Source organism: Phragmites australis, chromosome 17 (genome assembly GCF_958298935.1).
Source record: "Phragmites australis chromosome 17, lpPhrAust1.1, whole genome shotgun sequence".
Taxonomy (NCBI): domain Eukaryota; kingdom Viridiplantae; phylum Streptophyta; class Magnoliopsida; order Poales; family Poaceae; genus Phragmites; species Phragmites australis.
Window position 1 is genome coordinate 23,519,733 of NC_084937.1, and position 12,597 is coordinate 23,532,329.

General features: G+C 42.2%; 1 protein-coding gene across 2 annotated transcripts; it reads left to right on the forward strand.

The window, feature by feature from the left end:
- The first annotated feature begins 1,940 nt into the window (after positions 1–1,940).
- On the forward strand, positions 1,941–7,759 carry LOC133897125 (uncharacterized). Of its 2 annotated transcripts, none has more exons than XM_062337697.1 (8): positions 1,941–2,388; positions 2,499–3,057; positions 3,171–3,281; positions 3,359–4,147; positions 4,476–4,830; positions 5,095–5,176; positions 5,399–5,633; positions 7,046–7,759. In XM_062337697.1, exons 2-7 carry the CDS (start codon positions 2,871–2,873, stop codon positions 5,609–5,611), a joined length of 1,737 nt encoding a protein of 578 aa, XP_062193681.1. In that variant the 5' UTR covers positions 1,941–2,388; positions 2,499–2,870; the 3' UTR covers positions 5,612–5,633; positions 7,046–7,759. The 2 variants fall into 2 exon arrangements, with proteins under 2 accessions (XP_062193681.1, XP_062193680.1); XM_062337696.1 differs by having other exon boundaries at positions 1,942–2,388; positions 2,976–3,057.
- The last annotated feature ends 4,838 nt before the right edge of the window (positions 7,760–12,597 follow it).

Consider the following 12,597-nt stretch of genomic DNA (forward strand, 5'->3'; position numbering starts at 1 on the left):
TACAAGCTTAGCCAGTTGATGGGTACAAGCTGCACAACACGACCAAATCCCCACATCTCTGAACAGCTTAGCTACTTGCCAGTAGTTATGGAATGATCTCTCTTTATTATAGGATGATCCAGTATGAATCACATGGAATAGAGTGCAGGAAGAGAGTGATGCAAGGAAGCAACGTAAGTGGTTTTAAAACTCCAAACAAGTTGCCATTCTCCTGATCAAGCAAGAAGTGATCAATGGCCAGCAAGGAAAGCAGCCACTCGATCCATCAGCGCAACCGACTCGCGGCTGCCGTGGTTGGAGACGAAGAAGCCGTGCGTCTCGCCTTCCGGCTCGAACCACTCCAACTCCCCGAGCCGACCGCTGGCCCTCACGGCCTCGCAGTACGCCCGCCCCCTGGGCGCCCTCGGGCCCTCCGACGCCGTGCACACCAGCAGCCTCTCGCCCGAAAGCTTCGCCAAAGCTGCCAAGACTTGTGTAGTCTAACAATCAAGTCTTCGGAAGCCTAGCTTTACGTTTGGCTCGCATCTGGTAAGATTTTCCCCATCGCCTCGCCGTGCAGCTTCGGTGCGAGTGCGACGAGAAGGGGCGTTGGTGGTGTAATACCGGCCCATTAGTGTTCTCGTTTCGGTCTTTAGGCTAAGTGTTCTGGTTTAGTGAGATTTTGGATGGGCAGATGGGAGTATGGGACTGAGCTGTCAACTGCGGTTGTCATATTCTGTGCTCAATCATGCCGCGCGTGTCGGCTTCACAGGTCTCCAGTGGTAGCTCGGTCTGAAGCGCGTGCTGCGTGCACCCTTGTTTCGACATGCTGTTGCACGTTGTGTTCACCATGGCTGATGAATAAGATTCGTTCACGAGAGGCTTGTTGAGGAGTAGAATTCCTTCACGGGAGGTTGCAGCCGATGTCCTGGCACTGGATTGGCGCTGCCCAAGTTATCTATTTTCTAGTTTCGCTATTTCTCAGGTGTTTAGAATGACCTTATTTGTCAATCAACATCCTAGGTCGTTGGATCAACACCCAACTACTCATGCGTTGAGGTGGTCGGTGACAATCCAATAGCTGGTTGAAAATAAGTTGATTTCAAACACTTGGAATATAGTCACGCTATTTTATTTAGTTAAAAAGACGTTCGAAATTATTTCACGCTTCATATAGAAACAACACATGTGATATGTCCGATGGTTGAGAAAAGTGAGCGAAATGGAAAAATTTCAGTCTTTTAACAAACCAACACTTGGCTATTTCTCCTTTCGATTAGGAGCCTGTAGCTTGATAGCTGTACGAACTGGAGCTCGCAACCTCCTATGTCCGATGCGAGGTTCTTCATGCTAGGAACCTCCCTGTTTCCTGCGCGCAACCAACGAGATGCCCATGACATTGATACATCCGAGTTCCGTGGTATGTCCGATGGATCGTATCAATTATTCAATTCAGAAATACGGCGTCGTTGGCAGCTAACTAACCTTCGATAGAAAACAGAGTGTTCAATCACCATGTCCAGTGAGCCTGACTGTAGGATGCCCTCGCCCACTTCAAAAAATAGGACGCCGTCTGTTTGGAATCGCTCCATGGCTGGTGCTGAACAACCGAATCCACGGCCACGGGTAGCCTGTAACCACGCGGCGAGGAGGTACGAGCAGGGGTTCACGTCGTTTCCATGTGCGAGCTAGTGACTGCTCAGGAAGCGCGGTGTCGCAGGGCCAGGGGCAGGGGACCGCGCGCACGTCCACCACCGACTCCACCGCTTGGCCTTCGTCGTCTTCGCTGCGTTGTCATATCATGGCCTTTGCTTGTCGCTGCAGGGTAGTACCTCCCCAACCGTTTATGTTAAGTGTTGTCTTAGCCATGGTGATTAAACACTCGATCGTGATGGTCAGAATAGTGTTTATAAGCACTGAAATGTCATAATCCGATGCACGATTTTTTTTACCATCTGCTACTGCTGGCAGCCAGCTCGGGACGCGGCATTCTTGAGCTCAGTTCACCTCACCTCACCTCGCGTCAGCGCCCCTTCCTCGAGATGCCGTGCTGTCCTGCCTCCACGTCGCAATCCACCATCACCGACCTCTATTAAACGGCGACACCTCACGCTGCCCTCGCTGCATAGCCATACCCGCCGCTTTTCAATGCGCGCTGGCGCCGGCGATCGAGCGAGTCCAGCGGCTAAAGATTTCAATTTATTTTTTTCTGAGAGAATGCGGGGTGGCGGCGGTGGTTCCGGGCTTGGGTTTCGGGGCGAAGCGGAGGAGGAAGAGGAGGAGGTGGTGTCGGCGCCGGAGAGGCCAATGCGGCGGCCGCGGTGGAGAGCGGAGGCGGACGACGGCTACTCGCCGAGCTCCACGGGCGGCGGTGGGGGCAGCTGCTACGGCTCCGTCGACTGCGACTCGGTTGGTCTTGCTCCTTTGCTAAGTTTCTTGCCCTTTTCCGATGTTTTCTTTTAGAGTAACCGTGGGCGATTATTCTTTTTCTTGATATCAAAATGATGCATTGAGCGCAGAGGAAGAAAAAGTTCCAAATTTTGAGCTGGCATTCACCTTTGGGAAGGAAAAGATTGAATTTTGAGCGCTTAGATATGATCAGAAGTGGGAAGCTTTCACTAGCTGGTGTCAAGTGGCATCATGGTGCCATGCAGATCTAGGTAGCCCATGGCCTGTCTCAGGTGACCGCAACCTTTTCAGAAAGAAATTGGAAGGCATTTTGATGCGATGGAAAAAGCTATAGATTAATAGACGGTAAACAGTAAACCTAGTAACGGAGACAGAGCCGAGGGCCTAAATCTTTTGATTTCTGAGACTTGAGTGATAGGCATCAACATCATCATCACCATCTTGGATCCTTGGCAAGAAAAAAGAGGGTGTTTTTTCCTGACATGAGAAAATGGGCACCCTTGGATCCTCTTCGCCTTTTTTCTTTTTTTCTTTTTTCTTTGGGATTTACTTTTAATCGCTGTGGCTATGATGATGGTTGGCTGCAGCCTTTGGCAGGGTTCGTGCGCCCAGATGATGACCCGGACACAGATCTGGAAACAGATGGGCTGGCCACTTCCTCCTCCAGTGGTAAGCACGACGCTGTTAACAGCTGAGATTTTGTATTCTTACTAGCGTCTCGATCGGTTTGAGAGCAGCTTGACTGCCCTTTAAAACGAGCTTGTGTTCTGAACCTTCTGCAGCCTTCACGGAGCGGCAGGACGAGGAGGAGGAGGTGCTGTGCGGGGTGAAGGAAGAGGAGTGGGCACAAGTACAAGAACCGGTCAAGAATCCGGCAGGCCGTGCCACCCCAGGTATTGGCTTTGAATCTTGCAATCGGTTGGGCTGTACAAGGTTGTCAATTTTGTATGCTTTGTATGCTGTTCGACAGAATGCCAGAACCAACGGTACCGGCCGGAGGCTGCTCTTTTGCATGGTAGGAAGGGGTCGAAACAGCGGCCAGCCTCGCTCGACTTTGGCAGTCCTGGGTTCAATGGAGGCTCGTTTTCTCCAAATTTCGTGGTTGGCGGTGTGGGGTTGATGAACAAGGGACTTGTATCATCACACATCAGATCAGACGTCTTTCATAGTCCTGGAACACCGAACTATCTGCGGCACCGTTCATCAGTGTTGGGGTGCCAGAAAGGTTGGAGCTCTGAGAGAGTGCCACTTCCTTCTGAAGGTAATAGGAGGTACCCAGGTAGCAGCATGGCATTTCCTTACAGCAATAGGAGGCAATTGCCCTCGAAATGGGAGGATGCAGAGAGGTGGATCTTCAGTCCGAATTCCAGTGATGCACTCGGAAGAACCTCAGCCGCTCATGCCCGGCGACCGAAGTCTAAAAGTGGCCCACTGGGGCCTCCGGGAAGACTTGGGGGACAGTGCTCATCTGTTGCCTCATCTGTGTCATTGCTTGATAGTGGGAAAGTCAGACCTTTCACATCAAATTCACCTTTTTTGGCGGGAGTTCTAATCCCGGAACATGTTTGTGGAGAGAAAAATACCAATGGAACGTATCCAGGTAGAGCAGCTGGTGATGAAATCGGCATCGGAAATGGAGGCAGATTCTGTCTAGTGAATGGTGGGTCTCATGCTATTCGATCTACCAGAGTTCGCCGGCGATTAGATACTGCGGTCGAGTCATCTGCTTCATTGCCTAGCACCCAAGAATCTATACAAGGTATTTAGTAATTGTTTTATGCGCGCAGAGTACATATCCATATTTGCTTTTTTGTCCCATTTTACGCCTGTTGTTTAGTGTTGAAATATGATTTATAAATTGACAAAGGACAAAACACTTTATTTGAGGTCCTCTCTGTTTGCTGAAGCATGTAAAACATCATGAAGTCCCTCATGGTTGCATTACAAAAAATGCGGTTTTTGGGAATAATACTTTGATAACTGATTTTCCCTATGTTGCGCAACAGATCTTCGTAGAAAGTGTCATATTTTTCTGTATGTAATGTATACCGAAAAGCCCGTAAATGTTCATCTGGTTTCTTGTTCAGATGAAAAGGTTGAAATCACAGAAGATTCAGCCACCAGTATTGCCCCTGTGGTTTCAAGGAAAGATGCTGCAACTCAAACTAGCCCAGACCTAAGTAGGCCCTCTTCGCCTAACACCAGGCCTCCATTGACCTGTTCACTGTCGACACAACAAGTCAAAGAGAGCGAGAGCTGTTTCTCAGATCTTGAAATCAGAGATGTGCAGATGGATGATCGAGTGACTCTGACTAGGTGGTCAAAGAAAAATGTGACACGGTCCTCTAACAAGAATTCAACAAACATAATAGAGTGGAAGGAAAAGAGAGTGGAGCCTAAATCTTCTGCCTGGGACTTAACTGAAGCGAAGTGCATATCTGAGTAAGGGATCACTACAAATTCAGTTGTTTTTCTGCTTGACTATTTTTCTTTGATCACGCCTTTATTCTTTGAATCACTAGTTTATTACAGTAGTACTTGAAGGCTAATTTCCATAATATTATTATGTGTCCTGAAGTCTCCTGCTTATCTGTTCTAATATGCAAGTTGTCCAAGTCTTTTCCATTTTCCAATGAATTATGAATTTCCAATGTATATTTACACCCACAAATTGTGAAAGCTGATAACTCTGTACAACATTAATAGGATTGAGAGAGAGGATGCAAAAATTACCGTGTGGGAGAATTTTCAAAAAGCAAAAGCAGAGGCAGCAATTCAAAAGCTAGTGGTATGTTCTTCACTCTATTTCTAACTGTTGCGAATTATCTTTTGTCTCCTTGAGTAGATCCATGTTATCCTAATGCCATTTCCAGATGAAAGGTTATTATTTGTTAATCTGGCTGCATTGCTCAACTGATTTGATGCCTAGTATTATTTGCAGTATAACGTTCACTGTTTTCTAATGCTATCTAGTAGACCCTTCATTGTATCCATACTTCTATCATCTCAGATTAAGCTCGAGAAGAAAAGATCATCTTCACTGGACAAGATTTTGAACACCCTCAGGTCTGCTCAAAGAAAAGCGCAGGTGATGCGTGACTGTGATGCAGAAACAGCAAACCAAGATGAAAAAAAATCTCGGAAGGCAAAAAGAACAGCACAGCTTAGCAAGAATGGCCAAATCGGTTCTCTGAGTGGCTGCTTCACTTGCCATGCTTTCTAATATCATGTTCTTCCACATTTGAGTAAGTTGCATTCAGACTCTTTCTGTACACTGAATTTTTTGTGCTGAATTTTCAAGTAATCCGATGTTCTGTTCTTAGTAAACGGTATTAACTGCTCTTGCAACAGCATCTACTGCACTCTTCTTTAGTTGCATTGGGCAAGACAGTAGTATGTTGACAGCAAGGAAATTGCCAACCAACCTTGTACATATAATACGTTGACCATTTTAGTTGACTCGTGTTTGCAAAGTGTTCAAAATTGTCTCAGCCCATATGAAATGTATTGTGGTTACTTTCTCTCAAGCAACTGCAGATTGAGCCAGAAGAACCACACTGATGTATTAGATAGTTTTTAAAAGAATAAATTGCACAAAACTACAACTATTGTGTCATTTGTAACACAAAATTACAACTATTGTGCCTAGTAACACAAAACTACAAGTTTTGTATACAAATTTTACACATAAACCGATTTCCGTTATCTCTATAACGTCGAAATTCACGGTTCACTAGTACTGTTCACCAATAAAAAATCAGTATCTTCTGTTTCTCTAAACATCCTAGAACTTTTTGTACATGTTTTATAATCCATGTGCAAACTATTTTAATTGGATTCACCTAAAAATCCTGTATAGAATTTAAACTAAAATTCTAAAAAAAGACTACTTTTATAACTTCTAACAATCGTTAATGTCTCAAATGAAATCATAAAAATCTGAGAAAATTCACTAATATTTTTCTTATATGATGGACTAATTTCTAAAATTATTTCCAGCCTTAGGTTATATGGTGAAAAAAATGAATTCATTTGTAGTGCTCAATTTATATGAAATGGGTTGCACATGGATTATGTAACACGTACAAAAAGTTTTAGGATTTTTGGAGAAACAGAAAACCATTGATTTTTTATTGGCAACAGTATTGTGAACAGTGAATTTATAACGGAAATCGGGTTATGTGTGAAATTGGTGTACAAAACTTATAGTTTTATGTTACAAATAACACAATAGTTGTAGTTTTGTGTAATTCACTCTAAAATCCTACATAAATCATCCGATTTTTTGCAATCATGGAACTTTCTGTATACACGTTCCTTGGTCAGTGACTTTAGATTTTATAGGTTCTTTAAGGATATACTCTATTGAGAATCTTTGTGATTCAAGTGGCCGGTTCACATACACTTGAGGTTAGCAGTCTGCCTTGTTCAGTTCTAGAGGTTTAAATTCCTTCAAATAACACTCCATCTATTAACTACTCAATAAATACAAAGACGCAGACCCTATGGCATGCTGAGTTTCTCCAATACTAACAGCGCTCCTATGCTTTTATTATTTTGTGGTGTCTGTCAGATGCCAAATATTTCAACTCCAATTTCCACATCCTAACACTACAACTTTTTTTATGCTCGTAACATCAATACTTGTTATGTTCAGGGATCACTCCTTCGTATTTTCAACATTGAAAGTCGGGTGAAGTTCAGGGATCTATCACATGTCAGTATACAATACCGATAATCCTGCAGCTGGAACTTACGGACTCAAATTTTCCAAAGATGCTGCCGCTACTGGTAGGGACCGTGCACTATCACGATATGGAGTTGCACAGTGCTGCTTTGTGTTAGTTTCGATTCTGCCAATGGGACAAAAGAAAATGGAGCCACCAAGGGAAGGAGGAATGCTTCTGCGTACACCCCATGTGCCTGATTGTTTCCTCAGCATAATGATAAAGGCCTCCTTTATCATTAGCCATTACCTGGCCAGCCTTCTAGCTGGGCACTGAACCTGTGAAGCTGTGATGGTGATGTTACCAAAGCTGATCTGCATCATATATATGAAGTGCAATTCCAGCTCAAGAGGACAACAAAAGCTTCAGGTATGAGGAGAAATTAGTGCCTGCTTGTGCTTCAGGCTGAAAGACCCTGCTCTGGGGTGTTGGAAGGGAACCAACCATGTTGCTTTGTGCCTTTGTTGGTTTTGTTTTGTTTAGTATTTTAGGATCATGCGATGGTGGCTGCTTGCATATGCCTTCAGCGTTGGTGTACCTAATTTTAGGAATTTGAAGTATTGTTTTGGCCTGGAAACTTTGGAATATCTTCACATATGTATATATGAGGATGACAATGTGGAATATCTTTACATATTCTTTTTTTGCTGGTATTGTTGTAGAGCGGTTACCTAGTTACTTCGTCAGGCCCTTTTTGGAATGTTGGATTTTCATAGAAATTTTTGAAGGATTTCAATTCTTAGAATTTCTCCTACAAAGGTCGTTCGAAACGAAGGAATGAACCCTGTCAAAATCCTATGAAATGTCTCGTTCGATAGGAATTATGAAGGATTTCTAATATAAGGTCCAACCTCATCAAAAAAAACTCTTCAGTGTCTATCTCTCATCTGATTTATGTGTTTAATGTCATTTTTGTAGTTTTTCCTGTGTTTTCCATTCCATAGGAATAAAACACCAAGACATTTCAATCCTAAGCTTAGTCTGTTCCTGTGTTTTGAACGTCCTGATCTTGCATTTTAAACATGCACTAAAACTTTGGACTGGCTAGCTATTCATCTGAATATTAGTGGTTTTCTACCATCTTGTTTCACACTTATGTCTGCCACACTTTACATTATCTTCTAGGGGACCATCTCGTCGGATTGGATAAGATACTTCTGACATGACTAGTGTATTGTGATCTTGTGCTAAGTGCATCTGCGGCAAAAATATAAAATAGGCAACAGACGTAACTGTATTTGCTAAAATAGATAATATATCGTGTATTTGTAAATCTAAGTATATGTATTTGGCACTTCAAACACTGAAAAATCGATTCTGGTATATGATATATCAAAATTTTCCTGTATACGGTGAACAGGGTCGTATTCGGCATCTCAGGTGCCAAATACAGGTCAACCCGCTCACATCGCGTCGGTCGGTGCTTTCAGCGCGGCATGTCACGTCGTGTCGTGTCATTTCGCTTTTGCCGCCTTTTGTTACGCGTGCGATGCCGTGTTTCGCTATAAAATGCGAGTGTGCTGTCGTGTTTCGCTATAAGGAGCCGCAGAACGACTAGATAGTAGACAAGCAGCACGAGCAAGGGAGGAGAGAAGAAGCAGCAGCACAAGGAGAGGAGAATCAGTATGAGACGAGTAGGAGTAATAACGTGAGTTACAATAAATACTTAAATTATGTATTTAATTAATACTTGTAAAAATAATAGTAATTAGAGTAAGTAGATTGTTTAATCCATTTAATTACATTTGTATAGTTATTTGCTCAGATTATATGAATTTGTTTATTTTCTTAGTCAGTGTAATAGTAATTAGTGTGAATTTGTATAATAGTAATTAGCGTGAATTTGATTATTCAATGTAATTAGATTATTTGTTTAGTTTAATAACATGATGGGCTAGTGGTGGCACTTTATGTTAGTGGTGGTGTAGGGTGATGGCCTAGTGCATGTATACTCTCCATAGGTGGAAGTAGAGTGTCGGTATAATGAGAGAAAAGAGAGAAAAAGAAAGGAAAAAGAATGTGTAAAGGATAAAAAATAATTGTTAAGAAGATTCAAAAACGTGGATTGGACGGAAAGACTTGATAAAAATCACAATACACCAAAAAATTATCAAATCGAATTTTTTAATTAATAGTGGTGTGCACATGTTTAATTAGTATTTTAATTCAATCTATTAAAATAGTGGTGCACATAAGAACTTTTGCCTTTAGTTAAAGAAAAAACAGCTATGAAGTTAAATAGAGCAATATTTTCAGTGTCTTCTACTCACCATAGACTAGTCATTTTCTTTCTTCATCTCACTCAGTATAAAGAAATATATGAATATTTAATAGTGCATTGTTAAATGTGAGCACTGAAATTTTACTAGGAACTATAGGCATAGTAGTATTCACCGTAAAAAGAAGATGATTATCCGGGTTGAGAGCGGCATGCTGATGCTTCTAACTTCTGGAAGAGTAAATGTGGTTTAAAGAAAGCTGATAAAACTAACTTCCAAAATGGTTTTGAAGTCAATTTATAATGAGATCGAATATTTGGTCAATATAACTTTCATGTTAGTTTAATTATTATTTTAATTCAATATTCAATATTAATTATTTCATTTGAATTCAATATTGATGATTTAATTAGCATTGTTAAGTATAGTACTATTTGATTTGTATTGTTAATTTATTTATTATTTATCGATGAATGTAATTAGTTGTGTATCATATATACATCAAGTAGTTATTTTATTAGATGTATTTTGTTTAGCAGATACGGTATGACTTTTTATATTTATTACGGAGAATATCTCGCAGTTTTGTACGGGAGACTCGTAACAATTCAGCGCTGTCAACACATAGAGAGTTTGGTTGAGGTACCTAATAACCTGTATAGCCTGAAATCACATGTTATGAACCTTTTTGCGTGTGAACCAGCAATCCTATACTGTTATCCTGGAGGGTGTGCATCCACGGCTTGTTCCAAATAGTTTGGTCATTGTCCATACGTTGTTCGAGATGAGAAGGAATAACGCATGGGCTTTGTACTCACCTAAGGCATTAGAGAAGAACTTTGATATAGGGGTATACATAAACATAGTGCCACGACTGGTGCAAGGTGATGCAGTGACTATCGTGGAAGGATCGTGGAGGGAAGTTCTGGTAGAGAGGGAGCTAGAGTGGACTCTTCCGAGGTAGATGCAAAATATATAGATGATGAAGCCGGTGGTAGCAGGGATGAAGAAGCTGCTAACAACGATGACTCGATGCCTGTGATCCAGTACTTTCGTGGTGCTGGGCTGCTGAATTGTGTTGTCGTTGAGTATAACACCTTATCTAACTAGGGATACCAGAATAGCGACATACAAGTCAAACAACAGTTTTGTAACAGGGGGAGGTCATCCACTTATTAGCAACTATATTGTAATGACAAGAAGAGACCACAAGTGCACCCGGTCTAATCCTACGGAGTATGAGATCAGGTGCATCAAGCACCTGAATGGTCCTTACTTCGTATGAGCACATATGTCAAAATATGAGAACTATTTTGTGATCAGTAGACACACCCCACATACATATAGCAAAGAGGCTATTAGGAATGTGAGCCACGTCATTGATGCGAGATTCATAGCCCAACTCCTCATCACTCTTGTTGGCACGAACATTTATTTGTCGCCAAAATCCATTATGGAGGAGGTGCAGACTAAGACGGACATGCTGAACAATTACCACACTGCATGGCTAGAGAAGCAGAAGGCGTTGAAGATGCTATTTGGAAGTTTCGAGGAGTCTTACAACTATGCTCCGAGGCTACTGCAGAAGATTGCTATAACAAATCTAGAGACTCAGTGGGCCATGGCGGATGAGCCAATCAAGCTAGAGGATGGGTCATACAACACCATTGATTGATACCTCATTAGGTTATTCTAGTCCTTTTGGACAATGCATCGAACCTTTCAGACATTGCCGGTCGGTTATATGTGTGGATGACACATTTCTGGGCAACAAGTAACATGGTACCATTATGACAACGATAGCGGCGGATGCAAATAATCAGATCATTCCCCTCACCTTTGCAATGGTTGAGAGTGAGAACAATGATAATTGGTTGTGGTTCCTCACTTTGGTGAGGACACGTGTTGTGGGAAACAGGGAACGTGTTTGTATCATCTCAGACCACAACAAGTTCTTTCTGCATGCGTTGGATGTGCTGCATGATAGTACAAACAACTTCATTATATGGCCTGATGTGGAGAGAAGATGGTACATGTGACATTTGGGAGCAAACTTGTACATAAGGTACTGTAGCAAGTCTCTTATGAAGAGATTCAAAGGATTGTGTCTGTAGAACCAACAGACAAAATTCAACAAGATATGGAGAGGGTTAAATGAGACAACTTGCAAGATGATAGCAGATCAACAAGCACAAAAGGACCATCTGCAAACGCAAATGGTTGGGAGAAAACCATCGTTAGCCATTCACGTGCTACGTTCAGTCAGTGGATAGCAGGGAAGTTGACGAAGCGTTGGGCCCTAATCCATAATACTCACGATGCTAGGTTAGCACATAGAATTTAAATGATCATATTGTACCCTTTCTTATGCAAATAGGCATTCTAAAATTATTGTATTACATGTTAGGTATACCATCATGACAACGAACATAGCGAAGACGTTCAACAATGTCCCAAAGGGAGTACGTGGCCTCCAGTTGTGAGCCATCATTGAGCTCACATTCTATAGAACAACGGACTACTTTCGAAACTGTGGTAATACTTCTATAAATTACAGCACGTGGTTCACACCTAAGGTAGAGGAAATCATATATAGAAGGAGGAATAAGACACACTTTTATCGAATGAGGCTCTATGATATGGCCAACAATGAATTCGAGGTCATGTGCCGTCATAGGTATACTTCAGGGTATAGCGCAAGGGACACCGTGCAACAATGTCAACTTGAACCTCATGAGGTAAAGTGCACATGCAATAAACCAAAACTGTATTATATCACGTGCTCGCATGTCTTAGCCGCTTGCAGAGACATGGGCGGTAATGATGAATCACGATACGTAGCACCGTACTTCACGATCGGTGCATTGAGGAACACATGGATTTCAAAGATGTGGTCCTTCAACATCAAAAGCAGCTATAAAGCGACCGAGAGGCCTAAATGAGTACCTTATCCTCGAGCACGACACACAGATCCTAGAAGGCCTAGAGCCACGAGGCTGCAGGGTGACATGGATGAAGCAGACATTATTGACGGCCTATGCAAGTGCAAATTTTGCAAACAATCTGGCTATGATAGGAGGACACGCCCAACCCGATAGCAAACTATCAGGTCACTATCGAACTGTAGTGTATTAGAGTTGTTGAATTTTAGTTTGTTGTTTGAAGTTATTCGTAGTCTTAGTTTGTATTCTAAATTGTTATTCATCTATTAGTTGTACTACTTATTTTGTAATATATCGTTTGGTACTGGCATCACATACGAT

What these genes read in the sequence shown, in the direction of transcription:
- LOC133897125 (XM_062337696.1), top strand. Translation starts at nt 2,128, where the DNA reads ATGCGCGCTGGCGCCGGCGATCGAGCGAGTCCAGCGGCTAAAGATTTC. An exon ending in GGCAGGCCGTGCCACCCCAG is followed by an intron (nt 3,282 to 3,358) that starts GTATTGGCTTTG and finishes GCTGTTCGACAG; the next exon opens with AATGCCAGAACCAACGGTAC. An exon ending in GAAGCGAAGTGCATATCTGA is followed by an intron (nt 4,831 to 5,094) that starts GTAAGGGATCAC and finishes CAACATTAATAG; the next exon opens with GATTGAGAGAGAGGATGCAA.